Genomic DNA, 21,197 nt, shown 5'->3' on the forward strand with positions numbered 1-21,197 from the left:
ATTGGGCAGCTCATCCTCCTCTAGACCACTGATTGGCCAGCTCATCCCCCTCTAGACCACTGATTGGCCAGCTCATTCCCCTCTAGACCACTGATTGGCCAGCTCATCCCCTCTAGACCACTGATTGGCCAGCTCATTCCCCTCTAGACCGCTGATTGGCCAGCTCATCCTCCTCTAGACCACTGATTGGCCAGCTCATTCCCCTCTAGACCGCTGATTGGCCAGCTCATCCTCCTCTAGACCACTGATTGGCCAGCTCATCCTCCTCTAGACCGCTGATTGGCCAGCTCATCCTCCTCTAGACCACTGATTGGCCAGCTCATCCTCCTCTAGACCACTGATTGGCCAGCTCATCCTCCTCTAGACCGCTGATTGGCCAGCTCATTCCCCTCTAGACCGCTGATTGGCCAGCTCATTCCCCTCTAGACCACTGATTGGCCAGCTCATTCCCCTCTAGACCGCTGATTGGCCAGCTCATTCCCCTCTAGACCGCTGATTGGCCAGCTCATTCCCCTCTAGACCACTGATTGGCCAGCTCATCCTCCTCTCGACCACTGATTGGCCAGCTCATTCCCCTCTAGACCACTGATTGGCCAGCTCATTCCCCTCTAGACCGCTGATTGGGCAGCTCATTCCCCTCTAGACCACTGATTGGCCAGCTCATCCTCCTCTCGACCACTGATTGGCCAGCTCATTCCCCTCTAGACCGCTGATTGGGCAGCTCATCCTCCTCTAGACCACTGATTGGCCAGCTCATTCCCCTCTAGACCACTGATTGGCCAGCTCATTCCCCCCTCTAGACCGCTGATTGGGCAGCTCATCCTCCTCTAGACCACTGATTGGCCAGCTCATCCCCCTCTAGACCACTGATTGGCCAGCTCATTCCCCTCTAGACCACTGATTGGCCAGCTCATCCCCCTCTAGACCACTGATTGGCCAGCTCATTCCCCTCTAGACCGCTGATTGGCCAGCTCATCCTCCTCTAGACCACTGATTGGCCAGCTCATCCTCCTCTAGACCACTGATTGGCCAGCTCATCCTCCTCTAGACCACTGATTGGCCAGCTCATCCTCCTCTCGACCGCTGATTGGCCAGCTCATCCTCCTCTAGACCGCTGATTGGCCAGCTCATCCTCCTCTAGACCGCTGATTGGCCAGCTCATCCTCCTCTAGACCACTGATTGGCCAGCTCATTCCCCTCTAGACGACTGATTGGCCAGCTCATTCCCCTCTAGACCGCTGATTGGCCAGCTCATCCTCCTCTAGACCACTGATTGGCCAGCTCATCCTCCTCTAGACCGCTGATTGGCCAGCTCATCCTCCTCTAGACCGCTGATTGGCCAGCTCATCCTCCTCTAGACCAGTGATTGGCCAGCTCATCCTCCTCTAGACCACTGATTGGCCAGCTCATCCTCCTCTAGACCACTGATTGGCCAGCTCATCCTCCTCTAGACCACTGATTGGCCAGCTCATCCTCTTCTAGACCACTGATTGGCCAGCTCATCCTCCTCTAGACCACTGATTGGCCAGCTCATCCTCCTCTAGACCACTGATTGGCCAGCTCATCCTCCTCTAGACCACTGATTGGCCAGCTCATCCTCCTCTAGACCGCTGATTGGCCAGCTCATCCTCCTCTAGACCGCTGATTGGCCAGCTCATCCCCCTCTAGACCGCTGATTGGCCAGCTCATCCTCCTCTAGACCACTGATTGGCCAGCTCATCCTCCTCTAGACCACTGATTGGCCAGCTCATCCTCCTCTAGACCGCTGATTGGCCAGCTCATCCTCCTCTAGACCACTGATTGGCCAGCTCATCCTCCTCTAGACCACTGATTGGCCAGCTCATCCTCCTCTAGACCGCTGATTGGCCAGCTCATCCTCCTCTAGACCACTGATTGGCCAGCTCATCCTCCTCTAGACCACTGATTGGCCAGCTCATCCTCCTCTAGACCACTGATTGGCCAGCTCATCCTCCTCTAGACCACTGATTGGCCAGCTCATCCTCCTCTAGACCACTGATTGGCCAGCTCATCCTCCTCTAGACCACTGATTGGCCAGCTCATCCTCCTCTAGACCACTGATTGGCCAGCTCATCCTCCTCTAGACCACTGATTGGCCAGCTCATCCTCCTCTAGACCACTGATTGGCCAGCTCATCCTCCTCTAGACCACTGATTGGCCAGCTCATCCTCCTCTAGACCACTGATTGGCCAGCTCATCCTCCTCTAGACCACTGATTGGCCAGCTCATCCTCCTCTAGACCACTGATTGGCCAGCTCATCCTCCTCTAGACCACTGATTGGCCAGCTCATCCTCCTCTAGACCACTGATTGGCCAGCTCATCCTCCTCTAGACCACTGATTGGCCAGCTCATCCTCCTCTAGACCACTGATTGGCCAGCTCATCCTCCTCTAGACCACTGATTGGCCAGCTCATCCTCCTCTAGACCACTGATTGGCCAGCTCATCCTCCTCTAGACCACTGATTGGCCAGCTCATCCTCCTCTAGACCACTGATTGGCCAGCTCATCCTCCTCTAGACCGCTGATTGGCCAGCTCATCCTCCTCTAGACCGCTGATTGGCCAGCTCATCCTCCTCTAGACCGCTGATTGGCCAGCTCATCCTCCTCTAGACCACTGATTGGCCAGCTCATCCTCCTCTAGACCGCTGATTGGCCAGCTCATCCTCCTCTAGACCGCTGATTGTCCAGCTCATCCTCCTCTAGACCGCTGATTGGCCAGCTCATCCTCCTCTAGACCGCTGATTGGCCAGCTCATCCTCCTCTAGACCACTGATTGGCCAGCTCATCCTCCTCTAGACCGCTGATTGGCCAGCTCATCCTCCTCTAGACCACTGATTGGCCAGCTCATCCTCCTCTAGACCACTGATTGGCCAGCTCATCCTCCTCTAGACCACTGATTGGCCAGCTCATCCTCCTCTAGACCACTGATTGGCCAGCTCATCCTCCTCTAGACCGCTGATTGGCCAGCTCATCCTCCTCTAGACCGCTGATTGGCCAGCTCATCATCCTTTAGACCGCTGATTGGCCAGCTCATCCTCCTTTAGACCGCTGATTGGCCAGCTCATCATCCTTTAGACCGCTGATTGGCCAGCTCATCATCCTTTAGACCGCTGATTGGCCAGCTCATCCTCCTCTAGACCGCTGATTGGCCAGCTCATCCTCCTCTAGACCACTGATTGGCCAGCTCATCCTCCTCTAGACCACTGATTGGCCAGCTCATCCTCCTCTAGACCACTGATTGGCCAGCTCATCCTCCTCTAGACCACTGATTGGCCAGCTCATCCTCCTCTAGACCGCTGATTGGCCAGCTCATCCTCCTCTAGACCACTGATTGGCCAGCTCATCCTCCTCTAGACCACTGATTGGCCAGCTCATCCTCCTCTAGACCGCTGATTGGCCAGCTCATCCTCCTCAGAAGTATGACATCATACTCTAGGAAATAGACAGCATTTTTCAAAACGGTCTGTTTGAGATACTTCAACAATCCCACCTCAATCTTGTAAGTAATATATAATAATATAATAATATATAATAATATAATAATATATAATAATATAAATATATATATAATATATAAGTATTTTTGTTCTTTAATTTATGCTTTGGCCACAAATACGAGTAAAGGATGAGTCAACAACATTATTTGGATAACAGAATTAACAGAATGTTCACTTTTAAAAGTCACTTTGGAATTGCAGGAAATTAGTTTTAAATTAGTTTTAAATTAGTTTTAAATTAGTTTTAAATTAGTTTTAAATGAGCTTTTAGGTCCAATGCCAGCTGTTTTTTCCTTCTCAATGTCAAATCATTTCTGGGTAATAATGAACTACATTACTGTGATTCTTTTAAAGTAAAATGGTCAAAAGAGAAACAGAAATGTTTCTTAGCAAAGAACTTCTGCCAGGACTGAAGTGGGGAGAGGAAAACGGACAACTAGCTGCTACTGGCAGAGAGGTTTGGTCCTCCATCTTAAACTAAACCCAAAAGGGGAAACACTGTTAATACCCTGTGTATTATGTAACGTCATACCTTCTCCAGGTGTTCCCTGCTGACCAGAGCTCCGTTATTGTTGTCGGGGTCGGAGGGCGCACCGGTCTTCCATTCCCGCGCGGCCGCCACAAACCTCTTCAGGAACTCTGGGTAAATACTCCTCTCTACGTAGATCCTACTGGTGCACAGACAGATCTCACCCTGGTGAGGAGGAGGAAGAGGAGGAGGAAGAGGAGGAGGAGGAAGAGGGGGAGGAGGAGGAGGAGGGGGAAGAGGGGGAGGAAGAGGAGGAGGAAGAAGAGGAGGAAGAAGAGGAGGAAGAGGAGGAAGAGGAGGAGGAAGAGGAGGAGGAAGAGGATGAAGAGGGGGAGGAAGATGATGAGGAGGAGGAAGAGGATGAGGAGGATGGAGGAGGAAGAGGGGGAGGAAGAGGTGGGGGAGGAAGAGGAGGAAGAGGGGGAGGAAGAGGAGGAAAAGGAAGAGGATGAAGAGGGGGAGGAAGAGGAGGATGAGGAGGATGAGGAGGAGGAGGAAGGAGGAGGAAGAGGAGGAGGAAATAGGTCACCTTACTTTCAGCTACCAAAAATGTGAGAAATGTCACCACCATGTGGCCAACACATGAACTTACAACGTCTGTTAATATATGCCATTTAGCAGACGCTTTTATCCAAAGCGACTTACAGTCATGTGTGCATACATTCTACGCATGGGTGGTCCCGGGATCGAACCCACTACCCTGGCGTTACAAGCGCCATGCTCTACCAACTGAGCTACAGAAGGACTGATTGACCCTGTTATAGAGGGTCAATCAGAAGAGTTTCATGTATAAAACGGTCATGAACACAGCCGATATGATTCCTCATTCTACATGATAGAGAACATGACACTTCTACCAATGCATTTATTTTATCTAAGCATTCTATAATGTTGCATCATCTCACTCAACTGCAAACTCAATATTCCACGATTGGTCAGACTTTTATTTTGTACCTTTATTTAACTAGGCAAGTCAGTTTTAAGAACAAATTCTGATGATGCTCTCGCACTATAGTCCCCCTCTTACCCTATTGGCTCACCCTGAGTCCCCCTCTTACCCTATTGGCTCATCCTGAGTCCCCCTCTTACCCTATTGGCTCACCCTGAGTCCCCCTCTTACCCTATTGGCTCATCCTGAGTCCCCCTCTTACCCTATTGGCTCACCCTGAGTCCCCCTCTTACCCTATTGGCTCATCCTGAGTCCCCCTCTTACCCTATTGGCTCATCCTGAGTCCCTCTCTTACCCTATTGGCCCTCCTGAGTACCCCTCTTACCCTATTGGCTCATCCTGAGTCCCTCTCTTACCCTATTGGCCCATCCTGAGTCCCCCTCTTACCCTATTGGCTCACCCTGAGTCCCCCTCTTACCCTATTGGCTCACCCTGAGTCCCCCTCTTACCCTGTTGGCTCATCCTGAGTCCCCCTCTTACCCTATTGGCTCATCCTGTGTCCCTCTCTTACCCTATTGGCCCTGCTGAGTACCCCTCTTACCCTATTGGCTCATCCTGAGTCCCTCTCTTACCCTATTGGCCCATCCTGAGTACCCCTCTTACCCTATTGGCTCACCCTGAGTACCCCTCTTACCCTATTGGCTCATCCTGAGTCCCCTCTTACCCTATTGGCTCACCCTGAGTCCCCCCTCTTACCCTATTGGCTCACCCTGAGTCCCCCTCTTACCCTATTGGCTCATCCTGAGTCCCTCTCCTACCCTATTGGCCCATCCTGAGTACCCCTCTTACCCTATTGGCTCACCCTGAGCCCCCTCTTACCCTATTGGCTCACCCTGAGTCCCCCTCTTACCCTATTGGCTCACCCCTGTCCCCCTCTTACCCTATTGGCTCACCCTGAGTCCCCTCTTACCCTATTGGCTCATCCTGTGTCCCTCTCTTACCCTATTGGCCCATCCTGAGTACCCCTCTTACCCTATTGGCTCATCCTGAGTCCCTCTCTTACCCTATTGGCCCATCCTGAGTACCCCTCTTACCCTATTGGCTCACCCTGAGTACCCCTCTTACCCTATTGGCTCACCTGAGTCCCCCTCTTACACTTTTGGCTCATCCTGAGTCCCTCTCTTACCCTATTGGCCCATCCTGAGTACCCCTCTTACCCTATTGGCTCATCCTGAGTCCCCCTCTTACCCTATTGGCCCATCCTGAGTACCCCTCTTACCCTATTGGCCCATCCTGAGTCCCTCTCTTACCCTATTGGCCCATCCTGAGTCCCCCTTATACCCTATTGGCTCATCCTGAGTGCCTCTCTTACCCCATCCTGAGTACCCCTCTTACCCTATTGGCCCATCCTGAGTGCCTCTCTCACTCTATTGACCCGTCCTGAGTCTTACTCTCACCTGATTGGAGAAGGAGGATCGTACGGTGGTGGTGACAGCTTGGTCTAGGTCAGCGTCTGAGAAGACGATGGCGGGGTTCTTCCCACCCAGCTCCAGGCTCAGCTTCTTACAGAACGGAGCCGAGCGCTCTGTGATCCGCTGGGCTGTCGCCGTGGAGCCCGTGAAACTGACCAATGGGACGTCAGGGTGGCCCACGAGAGCGTCGCCCGCCCGCGGGCCGGTGCCGAACACCATGTTGACCACACCCGGAGGAAACCCTGGGGGGAGAGGGAGGGGAGAAGAGGAGGAGCGGAGGAGAAGAGGAGAAGAGGAGGAGAAGAGGAGAAGAAGAGGAGAGGAGGAGGAGAAGAGGAGAGGAGACGAGAAGAAGAGGAGAAGAGGAGGAGAGGAGGAGGAGGAGAGGAGGAGAAGAGGAGAGGAGAAGAGGAGAGGAGAGGAGGAGAAGAGGAGAGGAGGAGAGGAGAAGAGAAGAGGAGGAGAGGAGAAGAGGAGAGGAGGAGAAGAGGAGAGGAGAAGAGGAGAGGAGAAGAGGAGGAGAGGAGAGGAGGAGAGGAGAGGAGAGGAGAAGAGGGAGAGGAGAGGAGGAGAGGAGGAGAAGAGGAGAGGAGAGGAGAAGAGGAGGAGAGGAGAAGAGGAGGAGAGGAGAGGAGGAGAGGAGGAGAGGAGAAGAGGAGGAGAGGAGAAGAGGAGAAGAAGAGGAGAGGAGAGGAGGAGAAGAGGAGAGGAGGAGAAGAGGAGAGGAGACGAGAAGAAGAGGAGAAGAGGAGGAGAAGAGGAGAAGAAGAGGAGAGGAGAAGAGGAGAGGAGAGGAGGAGAAGAGGAGAGGAGACGAGAAGAAGAGGAGAAGAGGAGGAGAAGAGGAGAAGAAGAGGAGAGGAGAAGAGGAGAGGAGAGGAGGAGAAGAGGAGAGGAGAGGAGGAGAAGAGGAGAGGAGGAGAGGAGAAGAGGAGGAGAAGAGGAGAAGAAGAGGAGAGGAGAAGAGGAGAGGAGAGGAGGAGAAGAGGAGAGGAGAGGAGGAGAAGAGGAGAGGAGGAGAGGAGAAGAGGAGGAGAAGAGGAGAAGAAGAGGAGAGGAGAGGAGGAGAAGAGGAGAGGAGGAGAAGAGGAGAGGAGACGAGAAGAAGAGGAGAAGAGGAGGAGAAGAGGAGAAGAAGAGGAGAGGAGAAGAGGAGAGGAGAGGAGGAGAAGAGGAGAGGAGAGGAGGAGAAGAGGAGAGGAGGAGAGGAGAAGAGGAGGAGAAGAGGAGAGGAGAAGAGGAGAGGAGAGGAGGAGAAGAGGAGAGGAGAGGAGGAGAAGAGGAGAGGAGGAGAGGAGAAGAGAAGAGGAGGAGAGGAGAAGAGGAGAGGAGGAGAAGAGGAGAGGAGAAGAGGAGGAGAGGAGAAGAGGAGAGGAGAGGAGAAGAGGAGAAGAGAAGAGGAGAAGAGGAGAGGAGAGGAGGAGAAGAGGAGAAGAGGAGGAGAGGAGAAGAGGAGAGGAGAAGAGGAGGAGAGGAGGAGAAGAGGAGAAGAGGAGAAGAAGAGGAGAGGAGAAGAGGAGAAGAGGAGAAGAGGAGAGGAGAAGAGGAGGAGAGGAGGAGGAGAAGAGGAGGAGAGGAGAAGAGGAGAAGAGGAGGAGAAGAGGAGAGGAGAGGAGGAGAAGAGGAGAGGAGGAGAGGAGAAGAGAAGAGGAGGAGAGGAGAAGAGGAGAGGAGGAGAAGAGGAGAGGAGAAGAGGAGAGGAGAAGAGGAGGAGAGGAGAAGAGGAGAAGAGGAGAAGAGGAGAGGAGACGAGAAGAAGAGGAGAAGAGGAGGAGAGGAGGGGGAGAAGAGGAGAAGAGGAGGAGAGGAGAAGAGGAGAGGAGGAGAAGAGGAGAGGAGACGAGAAGAAGAGGAGAAGAGGAGGAGGAGAAGAGGAGGAGAAGAGGAGAAGAGGAGGAGAGGAGAAGAGGAGAGGAGGAGAAGAGGAGAGGAGACGAGAAGAAGAGGAGAAGAGGAGGAGGAGAAGAGGAGGAGAAGAGGAGAAGAAGAGGAGAGGAGAAGAGGAGAGGAGAGGAGGAGAAGAGGAGAGGAGGAGAGGAGAAGAGAAGAGGAGGAGAGGAGAAGAGGAGAGGAGGAGAAGAGGAGAGGAGAAGAGGAGAGGAGAAGAGGAGGAGAGGAGAAGAGGAGAGGAGAGGAGAAGAGGAGAAGAGAAGAGGAGAAGAGGAGAGGAGAGGAGGAGAAGAGGAGAAGAGGAGGAGAGGAGAAGAGGAGAAGAAGAGGAGAGGAGAAGAGGAGAGGAGGAGAGGAGGAGAAGAGAAGAGGAGAATAGAAGAAGAGAAGAAGAGGAGAGGAGGAGAGGAGAGGAGGAGAGGAGGAGAGGAGGAGAAGAGAAGAGGAGAAGAGAAGAAGAGAAGAAGAGGAGAGGAGGAGAGGAGAGGAGGAGAGGAGGAGAAGGGATGGAAAAGAGAGAGAAAAATGGGGAGAGAAAGAGGAGTTTGCTTTCACCAGTCTAGTTTTTCACCAGTGTCATTGCTGATGAGTTGTAATGAAGTGAGGTGTGTTGCATTGTGGGTAGCGTAGTCCTACCAGCCTCCTCCAGTAGTTTGCACATCATCCAGGCGGTTACCGAGGTCATCTCGCTGGGCTTAGCAACCACCGTGTTGCCCGTAGCAACAGCCGGAGCGATCTTCCAGGTGAGCAGGTATAGAGGCAGGTTCCAGGGACTGATCAGACCAGCTACACACACACACAATCAGTTGGTCAGTTAATAAAACCACCATAGTAGAGACCTTCACTCTCTATCTGTGTCTCAAATGGTACCCTATCCCCTATATAGTGCACTACTGTTAACCAGGACTCTATGGTAACGTAATGTCTGAGTCAATCACTATTGGTGTGTCTGAGTCAATCACTATTGGTGTGTCTGAGCCTGGAGACAGCTTTATAACTTTAGTTCAAGCTTTTAGTTCATCAAGGCTCACATCAGACCTCCCCCAACACACAGACACCTCCCCCCCCCCCCCACACACACACACAGACCCCCCACACACACACACAGACCCCCAAACACACAGACCCCCCACACACACACAGACCCCCCACACACACACACACACACACACACAGGCCCCCAAACACACACACACACAGACCCCCCCCCACACCAGAAGAGACACACACAGACCCCCCCCAACACACAGACCCCCCCACACCAGACAGCTAGGACTCACCCACTCCCACAGGACTACGGACAGTGTAGTTGACACAGCCCAGATGGTCCATGGTAGTACAGTCGGTGGTGTGGTGGAGAACAGAAGAGACACACACAGACCCCCCCCAACACACAGACCCCCCACCACAGACAGCTAGGACTCACCCACTCCCACAGGACTACGGACAGTGTAGTTGACACAGCCCAGATGGTCCATGGTAGTACAGTCGGTGGTGTGGTGGAGAACAGAAGAGGAAAAGAACCTGAAGTTATCGACCGCCCGCGGGACATCCACCGTACGGGCGAACATTACGGTTTTACCTGGAACACAGACAGACACACGGGAGGAAACGGTTTTACCTGGAACACATTAATACAGATACACAGGAGGAATCTGTTTTACCTGGAACACAGACAGACATACAGGAGGAAACGGTTTTACCTGGAACACAGTAATACAGTCGCAGGAGGAAACTGGTTTACCTGGAACACATTAATACAGATACACAGGAGGAAACTGTTTGACCTGGAACACAGACAGATACACAGGAGGAAACGGTTTTACCTGGAACACAGACAGACATACAGGAGGAAACTGTTTTACCTGGAACACAGACAGACACACGGGAGGAAACGGTTTTACCTGGAACACAGACAGACATACAGGAGGAAACTGTTTTACCTGGAACACAGACAGAAATATGGGAGGAAACGGTTTTACCTGGAACACAGACAGACATACAGGAGGAAACGGTTTTACCTGGAACACAGACAGACACACGGGAGGAAACGGTTTTACCTGGAACACATTAATACAGATACACAGGATGAAACTGTTTTACCTGGAACACAGTAATACAGATACACAGGAGGAAACTGTTTTACCTGGAACACAGACAGAAATACGGGAGGAAACTGTTTGACCTGGAACACAGACAGACACACGGGAGGAAACGGTTTGACCTGGAACACAGACAGACACACGGGAGGAAACGGTTTTACCTGGAACACAGACAGACATACAGGAGGAAACGGTTTTACCTGGAACACAGACAGACACACGGGAGGAAACGGTTTTACCTGGAACACAGACAGACATACAGGAGGAAACGGTTTTACCTGGAACACAGACAGACACACGGGAGGAAACGGTTTTACCTGGAACACAGACAGACATACAGGAGGAAACTGTTTTACCTGGAACACAGACAGACACACGGGAGGAAACGGTTTTACCTGGAACACAGACAGATACACAGGAGGAAACGGTTTTACCTGGAACACAGACAGACACACGGGAGGAAACGGTTTTACCTGGAACACAGACAGACATACGGGAGGAAACGGTTTTACCTGGAACACAGACAGACATACGGGAGGAAACGGTTTTACCTGGAACACAGACAGACACACGGGAGGAAACGGTTTTACCTGGAACATAGACAGACATACAGGAGGAAACTGTTTTACCTGGAACACATTAATACAGATACACAGGAGGAATCTGTTTTACCTGGAACACAGACAGACATACAGGAGGAAACTGTTTTACCTGGAACACAGACAGATACACAGGAGGAAACTGTTTTACCTGGAACACAGACAGATACACAGGAGGAAACTGTTTGACCTGGAACACAGTAATACAGTCGCAGGAGGTAACGGTTTTACCTGGAACACAGTAATACAGTCGCAGGAGGAAACTGTTTGACCTGGAACACAGACAGACATACAGGAGGAAACGGTTTTACCTGGAACACAGTAATACAGTCGCAGGAGGAAACTGGTTTACCTGGAACACATTAATACAGATACACAGGAGGAAACTGTTTGACCTGGAACACAGACAGATACACAGGAGGAAACTGTTTGACCTGGAACACAGACAGACACACAGGAGGAAACTGTTTTACCTGGAACACAGACAGATACACAGGAGGAAACTGTTTGACCTGGAACACAGACAGACACACAGGAGGAAACTGTTTTACCTGGAACACAGACAGATACACAGGAGGAAACTGTTTGACCTGGAACACAGTAATACAGTCGCAGGAGGTAACGGTTTTACCTGGAACACAGTAATACAGTCGCAGGAGGAAACTGTTTGACCTGGAACACAGACAGATACACAGGAGGAAACTGTTTTACCTGGAACACAGTAATACAGATACACAGGAGGAAACTGTTTTACCTGGAACACAGACAGAAATACGGGAGGAAACTGTTTGACCTGGAACACAGACAGACTTACAGGAGGAAACGGTTTTACCTGGAACACAGTAATACAGTCGCAGGAGGAAACTGGTTTACCTGGAACACATTAATACAGATACACAGGAGGAAACTGTTTGACCTGGAACACAGACAGATACACAGGAGGAAACTGTTTGACCTGGAACACAGACAGACACACAGGAGGTAACGGTTTTACCTGGAACACAGTAATACAGTCGCAGGAGGAAACTGTTTGACCTGGAACACAGACAGATACACAGGAGGAAACTGTTTGACCTGGAACACAGACAGATACACAGGAGGAAACTGTTTGACCTGGAACACAGACAGATAACGGTTTTACCTGGAACACAGTAATACAGTCGCAGGAGGAAATTTAATTTCAGCAAAAGGAAACGATGTTGTAGCGTCAAGCACAATCACAAGTTACGGTGTCTTTAAGAGTCAGAATGTATAGTCAAATAGTCTTGTTGTGGTCCAGACTTCCCAGACAAATTTCCATCAGATCAGGGGTTAGGGGTCAGCACCTTGGTCTCGTGACTCTGCCTGGGCCAACTCTTCCAGCTGAGCTTCCATCAGGTCAGCCAGTTTATTCATCACCTGACCTCTCTCAGCTGGGCTACGGGCTGACCAATCAGGGAATGCCTCTCTAGCGGCCTGCACCGCAGCCTCCACCTGCAACCAATCAGGACAGGGTTGGCGTGTGTGTGTGTGTGTGTGTGTGTGTGTGTGTGTGTGTGTGTGTGTGTGTGTGTGTGTGTGTGTGTGTGTGTGTGTGTGTGTGTGTGTGTGTGTGTGTGTGTGTGTGTGTGTGTGTGTGTGTGTGTGTGTGTGCGTCTGTCAAGCCAAACGTCATGTAACTGCAGTCCATAAACACAGGTGGAAAAAGTACCCAATTTTCATACATGAGTAAAAGTAATTATACCTTAATAGATAATGACTCAAGTAAAAGTGAAGGTCACCCAGTAAAATACTACTCGAGTAAAAGTCTAAAAGTATTTGGTTTTAAATGTACTTGAGTATCAAAAGTATAAGTATAAATAATTTAAAATGTCTTATATTAAGGAAAGCAGACAACACGATTTTCTTGTTTTTTAAATTTACAGATAGCCATGGGCACACTCCAACACTCATACATCATTACAGATAGCCATGGGCACACTCCAACACTCAGACATCATTTACAGATAGCCAGGGGCACAGTTCAACACTCAGACATGATTTACAGATAGCCAGGGGCACACTCCAACACTCATACATCATTTACAGATAGCCATGGGCACACTCCAACACTCATACATCATTACAGATAGCCATGGGCACAGTTCAACACTCAGACATCATTACAGATAGCCAGGGGCACAGTTCATCACTCAGACATCATTACAGATAGCCAGGGGCATACTCCAACACTCATACATAATTTACAGATAGCCATGGGCACACTCCAACACTCATACATCATTTACAGATAGCCATGGGCACACTCCAACACTCATACATCATTTACAGATAGCTAGGGGCACACTCCAACTCTCATACATCATTTACAGATAGCCAGGGGCTCACTCCAACTCTCAGACATCATTTACAGATAGCCAGGGGCTCACTCCAACTCTCAGACATCATTTACAGATAGCCAGGGGCACAGTTCAATACTCAGACATCATTTACAGATAGCTAGGGGCACAGTTCAACACTCAGACATCATTTACAGATAGCCAGGGGCACAGTTGAACACTCAGACATCATTTACAGATAGCTAGGGGCACACTCCAACTCTCAGACATCATTTACAGATAGCCAGGGGCTCACTCCAACTCTCAGACATCATTTACAGATAGCCAGGGGCTCACTCCAACTCTCAGACATCATTTACAGATAGCCAGGGGCACACTCCAACACTCAGACATCATTTACAGATAGCCAGGGGCACACTCCAACACTCAGACATCATTTACAGATAGCTAGGGGCACACTCCAACACTCAGACATCATTTACAGATAGCCAGGGGCACACTCCAACACTCAGACATCATTTACAGATAGCTAGGGGCACACTCCAACTCTCAGACATCATTTACAGATAGCCAGGGGCTCACTCCAACTCTCAGACATCATTTACAGATAGCCAGGGGCTCACTCCAACTCTCAGACATCATTTACAGATAGCCAGGGGCACACTCCAACTCTCAGACATCATTTACAGATAGCCAGGGGCACACTCCAACACTCAGACATCATTTACAGATAGCCAGGGGCACACTCCAACACTCAGACATCATTTACAGATAGCTAGGGGCACACTCCAACACTCAGACATCATTTACAGATAGCCAGGGGCACACTCCAACACTCAGACATCATTTACAGATAGCTAGGGGCACACTCCAACTCTCAGACATCATTTACAGATAGCCAGGGGCTCACTCCAACTCTCAGACATCATTTACAGATAGCCAGGGGCTCACTCCAACTCTCAGACATCATTTACAGATAGCTAGGGGCACACTCCAACACTCAGACATCATTTACAGATAGCTAGGGGCACACTCCAACTCTCAGACATCATTTACAGATAGCCAGGGGCACACTCCAACACTCAGACATCATTTACAGATAGCCAGGGGCACACTCCAACACTCAGACATCATTTACAGATAGCCAGGGGCACACTCCAACACTCAGACATCATTTACAGATAGCCAGGGGCACACTCCAACTCTCAGACATCATTTACAGATAGCCAGGGGCTCACTCCAACTCTCAGACATCATTTACAGATAGCTAGGGGCACACTCCAACACTCAGACATCATTTACAAACGAAGCATTTGTGTTTAGTGAGTCCGCCAGATCAGAGGCAGTAGTGATGACCAGGGATGTTCTCTTGATAAGTGTGTGAATTAGACCATTTTCCTGTCCTGCTAAACATAAAAAAATGGAACGAGTACTTTTGGGGTTCAGGGAAAATGTAAGGAGTAAAAAGTACATTATTTAAGTACTTTACACCACTGTCCATGAAGTAGCCTAGCAGAATAATATTTAACCACAACATAGTATACTATAGAACACACCCATCCCAAACTACTATGTTGAGAAGCACCAGACACTCCAACCCAAACTAGACAGTGAGAAACACCAGACACTCCAACTAGACAGTGAGAAACACCAGACACTCCAACTAGACAGTGAGAAACACCAGACACTCCAACTAGACAGTGAGAAACACCAGACACTCCAACTAGACAGTGAGAAACACCAGACACTCCAACTAGACAGTGAGAAACACCAGACACTCCAACTAGACAGTGAGAAACACCAGACACTCCAACTAGACAGTGAGAAACACCAGACACTCCAACTAGACAGTGAGAAACACCAGACACTCCAACTAGACAGTGAGAAACACCAGACACTCCAACTAGACAGTGAGAAACACCAGACACTCCAAACTAGACAGTGAGAAACACCAGACACTCCAACTAGACAGTGAGAAACACCAGACACTCCAACTAGACAGTGAGAAACACCAGACACTCCAACTAGACAGTGAGAAACACCAGACACTCCAACTAGACAGTGAGAAACACCAGACACTCCAACCCAAACTAGACAGTGAGAAACACCAGACACTCCAAACTAGACAGTGAGAAACACCAGACACTCCAACTAGACCGTGTAAAACACCAGACACTCCAACCCAAACTAGACAGTGAGAAACACCAGACACTCCAACTAGACAGTGAGAAACACCAGACACTCCAAACTAGACAGTGAGAAACACCAGACACTCCAACCCAAACTAGACAGTGAGAAACACCAGACACTCCAAACTAGACAGTGAGAAACACCAGACACTCCAACCCAAACTAGACAGTGAGAAACACCAGACACTCCAACCCAAACTAGACAGTGAGAAACACCAGACACTCCAAACTAGACCGTGTAAAACACCAGACACTCCAACCCAAACTAGACAGTGAGAAACACCAGACACTCCAACTAGACAGTGAGAAACACCAGACACTCCAACTAGACAGTGAGAAACACCAGACACTCCAACTAGACAGTGAGAAACACCAGACACTCCTAACCAAAACTAGACAGTGAGAAACACCAGACACTCCAACCCAAACTAGACAGTGAGAAACACCAGACACTCCAAACTAGACCGTGTAAAACACCAGACACTCCAACCCAAACTAGACAGTGAGAAACACCAGACACTCCAAACTAGACAGTGAGAAACACCAGACACTCCAAACTAGACCGTGTAAAACACCAGACACTCCAACCCAAACTAGACAGTGAGAAACACCAGACACTCCAAACTAGACCGTGTAAAACACCAGACACTCCAACCCAAACTAGACAGTGAGAAACACCAGACACTCCAACCCAAACTAGACAGTGAGAAACACCAGACACTCCAACTAGACAGTGAGAAACACCAGACACTCCAACCCAAACTAGACAGTGAGAAACACCAGACACTCCAAACTAGACAGTGAGAAACACCAGACACTCCAACTAGACAGTGAGAAACACCAGACACTCCAAACTAGACAGTGAGAAACACCAGACACTCCAACCCAAACTAGACAGTGAGAAACACCAGACACTCCAACCCAAACTAGACAGTGAGAAACACCAGACACTCCAAACTAGACCGTGTAAAACACCAGACACTCCAACCCAAACTAGACAGTGAGAAACACCAGACACTCCAAACTAGACAGTGAGAAACACCAGACACTCCAACCCAAACTAGACAGTGAGAAACACCAGACACTCCAAACTAGACAGTGAGAAACACCAGACACTCCAAACTAGACCGTGTAAAACACCAGACACTCCAACCCAAACTAGACAGTGAGAAACACCAGACACTCCAAACTAGACCGTGTAAAACACCAGACACTCCAACCCAAACTAGACAGTGAGAAACACCAGACACTCCAAACTAGACCGTGTAAAACACCAGACACTCCAACCCAAACTAGACAGTGAGAAACACCAGACACTCCAACCAAAACTAGACAGTGAGAAACACCAGACACTCCAAACTAGACAGTGAGAAACACCAGACACTCCAACTAGACAGTGAGAAACACCAGACACTCCAACTAGACAGTGAGAAACACCAGACACTCCAACTAGACAGTGAGAAACACCAGACACTCCAACTCGACAGTGAGAAACACCAGACACTCCAACCCAAACTAGACAGTGAGAAACACCAGACACTCCAAACTAGACAGTGAGAAACACCAGACACTCCAACTAGACAGTGAGAAACACCAGACACTCCAACCCAAACTAGACAGTGAGAAACACCAGACACTCCAACTAGACAGTGAGAAACACCAGACACTCCAACTAGACAGTGAGAAACACCAGACACTCCAACTAGACAGTGAGAAACACCAGACACTCCAACTAGACAGTGAGAAACACCAGACACTCCAACTAGACAGTGAGAAACACCAGACACTCCAACTAGACAGTGAGAAACACCAGACACTCCAAACTAGACAGTGAGAAACACCAGACACTCCAACTAGACAGTGAGAAACACCAGACACTCCAACTAGACAGTGAGAAACACCAGACACTCCAACTAGACAGTGAGAAACACCAGACACTCCAAACTAGACAGTGAGAAACACCAGACACTCCAACTAGACAGTGAGAAACACCAGACACTCCAACTAGACAGTGAGAAACACCAGACACTCCAACTAGACAGTGAGAAACACCAGACACTCCAACTAGACAGTGAGAAACACCAGACACTCCAACTAGACAGTGAAAAACACCAGACACTCCAAACTAGACAGTGAGAAACACCAGACACTCCAAACTAGACAGTGAGAAACACCAGACACTCCAACCCAAACTAGACAGTGAGAAACACAGTTCTAGTTGCCAGAACGCCTTGGCTTTCCAACCTAACTTCTTACTTGAACATGTTGTGTGAGTTTAATAGAAGGACGAGACCCGGGTCCATTGATCTAGCAGTTGGTTAATCATTAGCTGTCCGTCTGTTGACTTTGCACAGAGCAAAGGTACATCTCTGTGACTCAGCAGGAGGACATGGGCAGAATCATTTAAGGTATACACTTGTCAGAATATCATGCATTACATCAGCTCGTATCAAACATTATGTAAGCTCATATCAATCATTATGTCACCTCATACCATCCATTATGTCATGTCGTGCATTATGTCAGCTCATACCATGCATTATGTCAGCTCATACCATGCATTATGTCAGCTCATATGAAGCATTATGTCAGCTCATACCATGCATTATGTCAGCTCATATGAAGCATTATGTCAGCTCATACCATGCATTATGTCAGCTCATACCATGCATTATGTCAGCTCATATCAATCATTATGTCAGCTCATATCAATCATTATGTCACCTCATACCATGCATTATGTCAGCTCATACCATGCATTATGTCAGCTCATATGAAGCATTATGGCAGCTCATACCATGCATTATGTCAGCTCATACCATGCATTATGTCAGCTCATATCAATCATTATGTCAGCTCATACCATGCATTATGTCAGCTCATATGAAGCATTATGTCAGCTCATATCAATCATTATGTCAGCTCATATCATGCATTATGTCAGCTCATATGAAGCATTATGTCATTTATTGTGTGTTTTTCACTTATGTCATCTCATACCATCCATTATGTCAGCTCATACCATGCATTATGTCAGCTCATACCATGCATTATGTCAGCTCATACCATCCATTATGTCAGCTCATACCATGCATTATGTCAGCTCATACCATGCATTATGTCAGCTCATACCATGCATTATGTCAGCTCATACCATCCATTATGTCTTGTCATGCATTATGTCAGCTCATACCATGCATTACGTCAGCTCATACCATCCATTATGTCTTGTCATGCATTATGTCAGCTCATACCATGCATTATGTCAGCTCATACCATGCATTACGTCAGCTCATACCATCCATTATGTCTTGTCATGCATTATGTCAGCTCATACCATGCATTATGTCAGCTCATACCATGCATTATGTCAGCTCATACCATGCATTACATCAGCTCATACCATCCATTATGTCTTGTCATGCATTATGTCAGCTCATATCATGCATTATGTCAGCTCATACCATGCATTATATCAGCTCATACCATGCATTATGTCAGCTCATATCATGCATTATGTCAGCTCATATCATGCATTATGTCAGCTCATACCATGCATTATGTCAGCTCATACCATGCATTATATCAGCTCATACCATGCATTATGTCAGCTCATATCATGCATTATGTCAGCTCATATGAAGCATTACGTCAGCTCATACCATGCATTATGTCAGCTCATATGAAGCATTATGTCAGCTCATATCAAGCATTATGTCAGCTCATATCATGCATTATGTCAGCTCATACCATGCATTACGTCAGCTCATACCATCCATTATGTCAGCTCATACCATGCATTATGTCAGCTCATACCATGCATTATGTCAGCTCATATGAAGCATTATGTCAGCTCATATCAAGCATTATGTCAGCTCATACCATGCATTATGTCAGCTCATACCATGCATTATGTCAGCTCATATGAAGCATTATGTCAGCTCATATCATGCATTATGTCAGCTCATACCATGCATTATGTCAGCTCATACCATGCATTACGTCAGCTCATACCATGCATTATGTCAGCTCATATCATGCATTATGTCAGCTCATACCATGCATTATGTCAGCTCATACCATGCATTATGTCAGCTCATACCATGCATTATGTCAGCTCATATGAAGCATTATGTCAGCTCATATCAAGCATTATGTCAGCTCATACCATGCATTATGTCAGCTCATACCATGCATTATGTCAGCTCATATGAAGCATTATGTCAGCTCATATCATGCATTATGTCAGCTCATATCATGCATTATGTCAGCTCATACCATGCATTATGTCAGCTCATATGAAGCATTATGTCAGCACATACCATGCATTATGTCAGCTCATATCATGCATTATGTCAGCACATACCATGCATTATGTCAGCTCATACCATGCATTATGTCAGCACATACCATGCATTATGTCAGCTCATATCATGCATTATGTCAGCTCATATCATGCATTATGTCAGCTCATACCATGCATTATGTCAGCTCATATCATGCATTATGTCAGCTCATACCATGCATTATGTCAGCTCATACCATGCATTATGTCAGCTCATACCATGCATTATGTCAGCTCATACCATGCATTATGTCAGCTCATACCATGCATTATGTCAGCTCATACCATGCATTATGTCAGCTCATACCATGCATTATGTCAGCTCATACCATGCATTATGTCAGCTCATACCATGCATTATGTCAGCTCATACCATGCATTACGTCAGTTCATACCATGCATTATGTCAGCTCATACCATGCATTATGTCAGCTCATATCATGCATTATGTCAGCTCATACCATGCATTATGTCAGCTCATATGAAGCATTATGTCAGCTCATACCATCCATTATGTCAGCTCATACCATGCATTATGTCAGCTCATACCATCCATTATGTCAGCTCATACCATCCATTATGTCAGCTCATACCATGCATTATGTCAGCTCATACCATGCATTATGTCAGCTCATACCATCCATTATGTCAGCTCATACCATCCATTATGTCAGCTCATACCATCCATTATGTCAGCTCATACCATGCATTATGTCAGCTCATACCATCCATTATGTCAGCTCATACCATGCATTATGTCAGCTCATACCATCCATTATGTCTTGTCATGCATTATGTCAGCTCATACCATGCATTACGTCAGCTCATACCATCCATTATGTCAGCTCATATCATGCATTATGTCAGCTCATACCATGCATTATGTCAGCTCATACCATGCATTATGTCAGCTCATATCATGCATTATGTCAGCTCATACCATGCATTATGTCAGCTCATATGAAGCATTATGTCAGCTCATACCATCCATTATGTCAGCTCATACCATGCATTATGTCAGCTCATACCATCCATTATGTCAGCTCATACCATCCATTATGTCAGCTCATACCATGCATTATGTCAGCTCATACCATGCATTATGTCAGCTCATACCATCCATTATGTCAGCTCATACCATCCATTATAATATAATAATAATATATGCCATTTAGCTGACGCTTTTATCCAAAGCGACTTACAGTCATGTGTGCATACATTCTACGTATGGGTGGTCCCGGAATCGAACCCACTACCCTGGCGTTACAAGCGCCATGCTCTACCAACTGAGCCACAGATTATGTCAGCTCATACCATCCATTATGTCAGCTCATACCATGCATTATGT

The 21,197-nt window shown here is 48.2% G+C and overlaps 2 protein-coding genes across 5 annotated transcripts in view; both read right to left on the reverse strand.

Moving 5' to 3' along the window:
- LOC127931535 (nascent polypeptide-associated complex subunit alpha, muscle-specific form-like) overlaps positions 1–21,197 on the reverse strand; it is a 208,498-nt gene that overhangs the window by 118,234 nt on the left and 69,067 nt on the right. The window lies entirely within an intron of this gene.
- The window catches only part of LOC118381502 (2-aminomuconic semialdehyde dehydrogenase), a 30,962-nt gene that overhangs the window by 7,147 nt on the left and 2,618 nt on the right, over positions 1–21,197 (reverse strand). The window contains exons 2-6 of one of the 2 annotated variants that reach the window (XM_052524601.1): positions 12,323–12,470; positions 9,723–9,917; positions 8,933–9,082; positions 6,392–6,648; positions 4,049–4,210 (exon numbers count right to left, since the gene is read on the reverse strand). In XM_052524601.1, the coding sequence (XP_052380561.1) occupies positions 4,049–4,210; positions 6,392–6,648; positions 8,933–9,082; positions 9,723–9,917; positions 12,323–12,470 (912 nt within the window). The remainder of the gene's footprint in view (positions 1–4,048; positions 4,211–6,391; positions 6,649–8,932; positions 9,083–9,722; positions 9,918–12,322; positions 12,471–21,197) is intronic. The other variant, XM_052524602.1, reaches the window with a different exon arrangement.

This window comes from Oncorhynchus keta, chromosome 8, assembly GCF_023373465.1.
Source record: "Oncorhynchus keta strain PuntledgeMale-10-30-2019 chromosome 8, Oket_V2, whole genome shotgun sequence".
Taxonomy (NCBI): domain Eukaryota; kingdom Metazoa; phylum Chordata; class Actinopteri; order Salmoniformes; family Salmonidae; genus Oncorhynchus; species Oncorhynchus keta.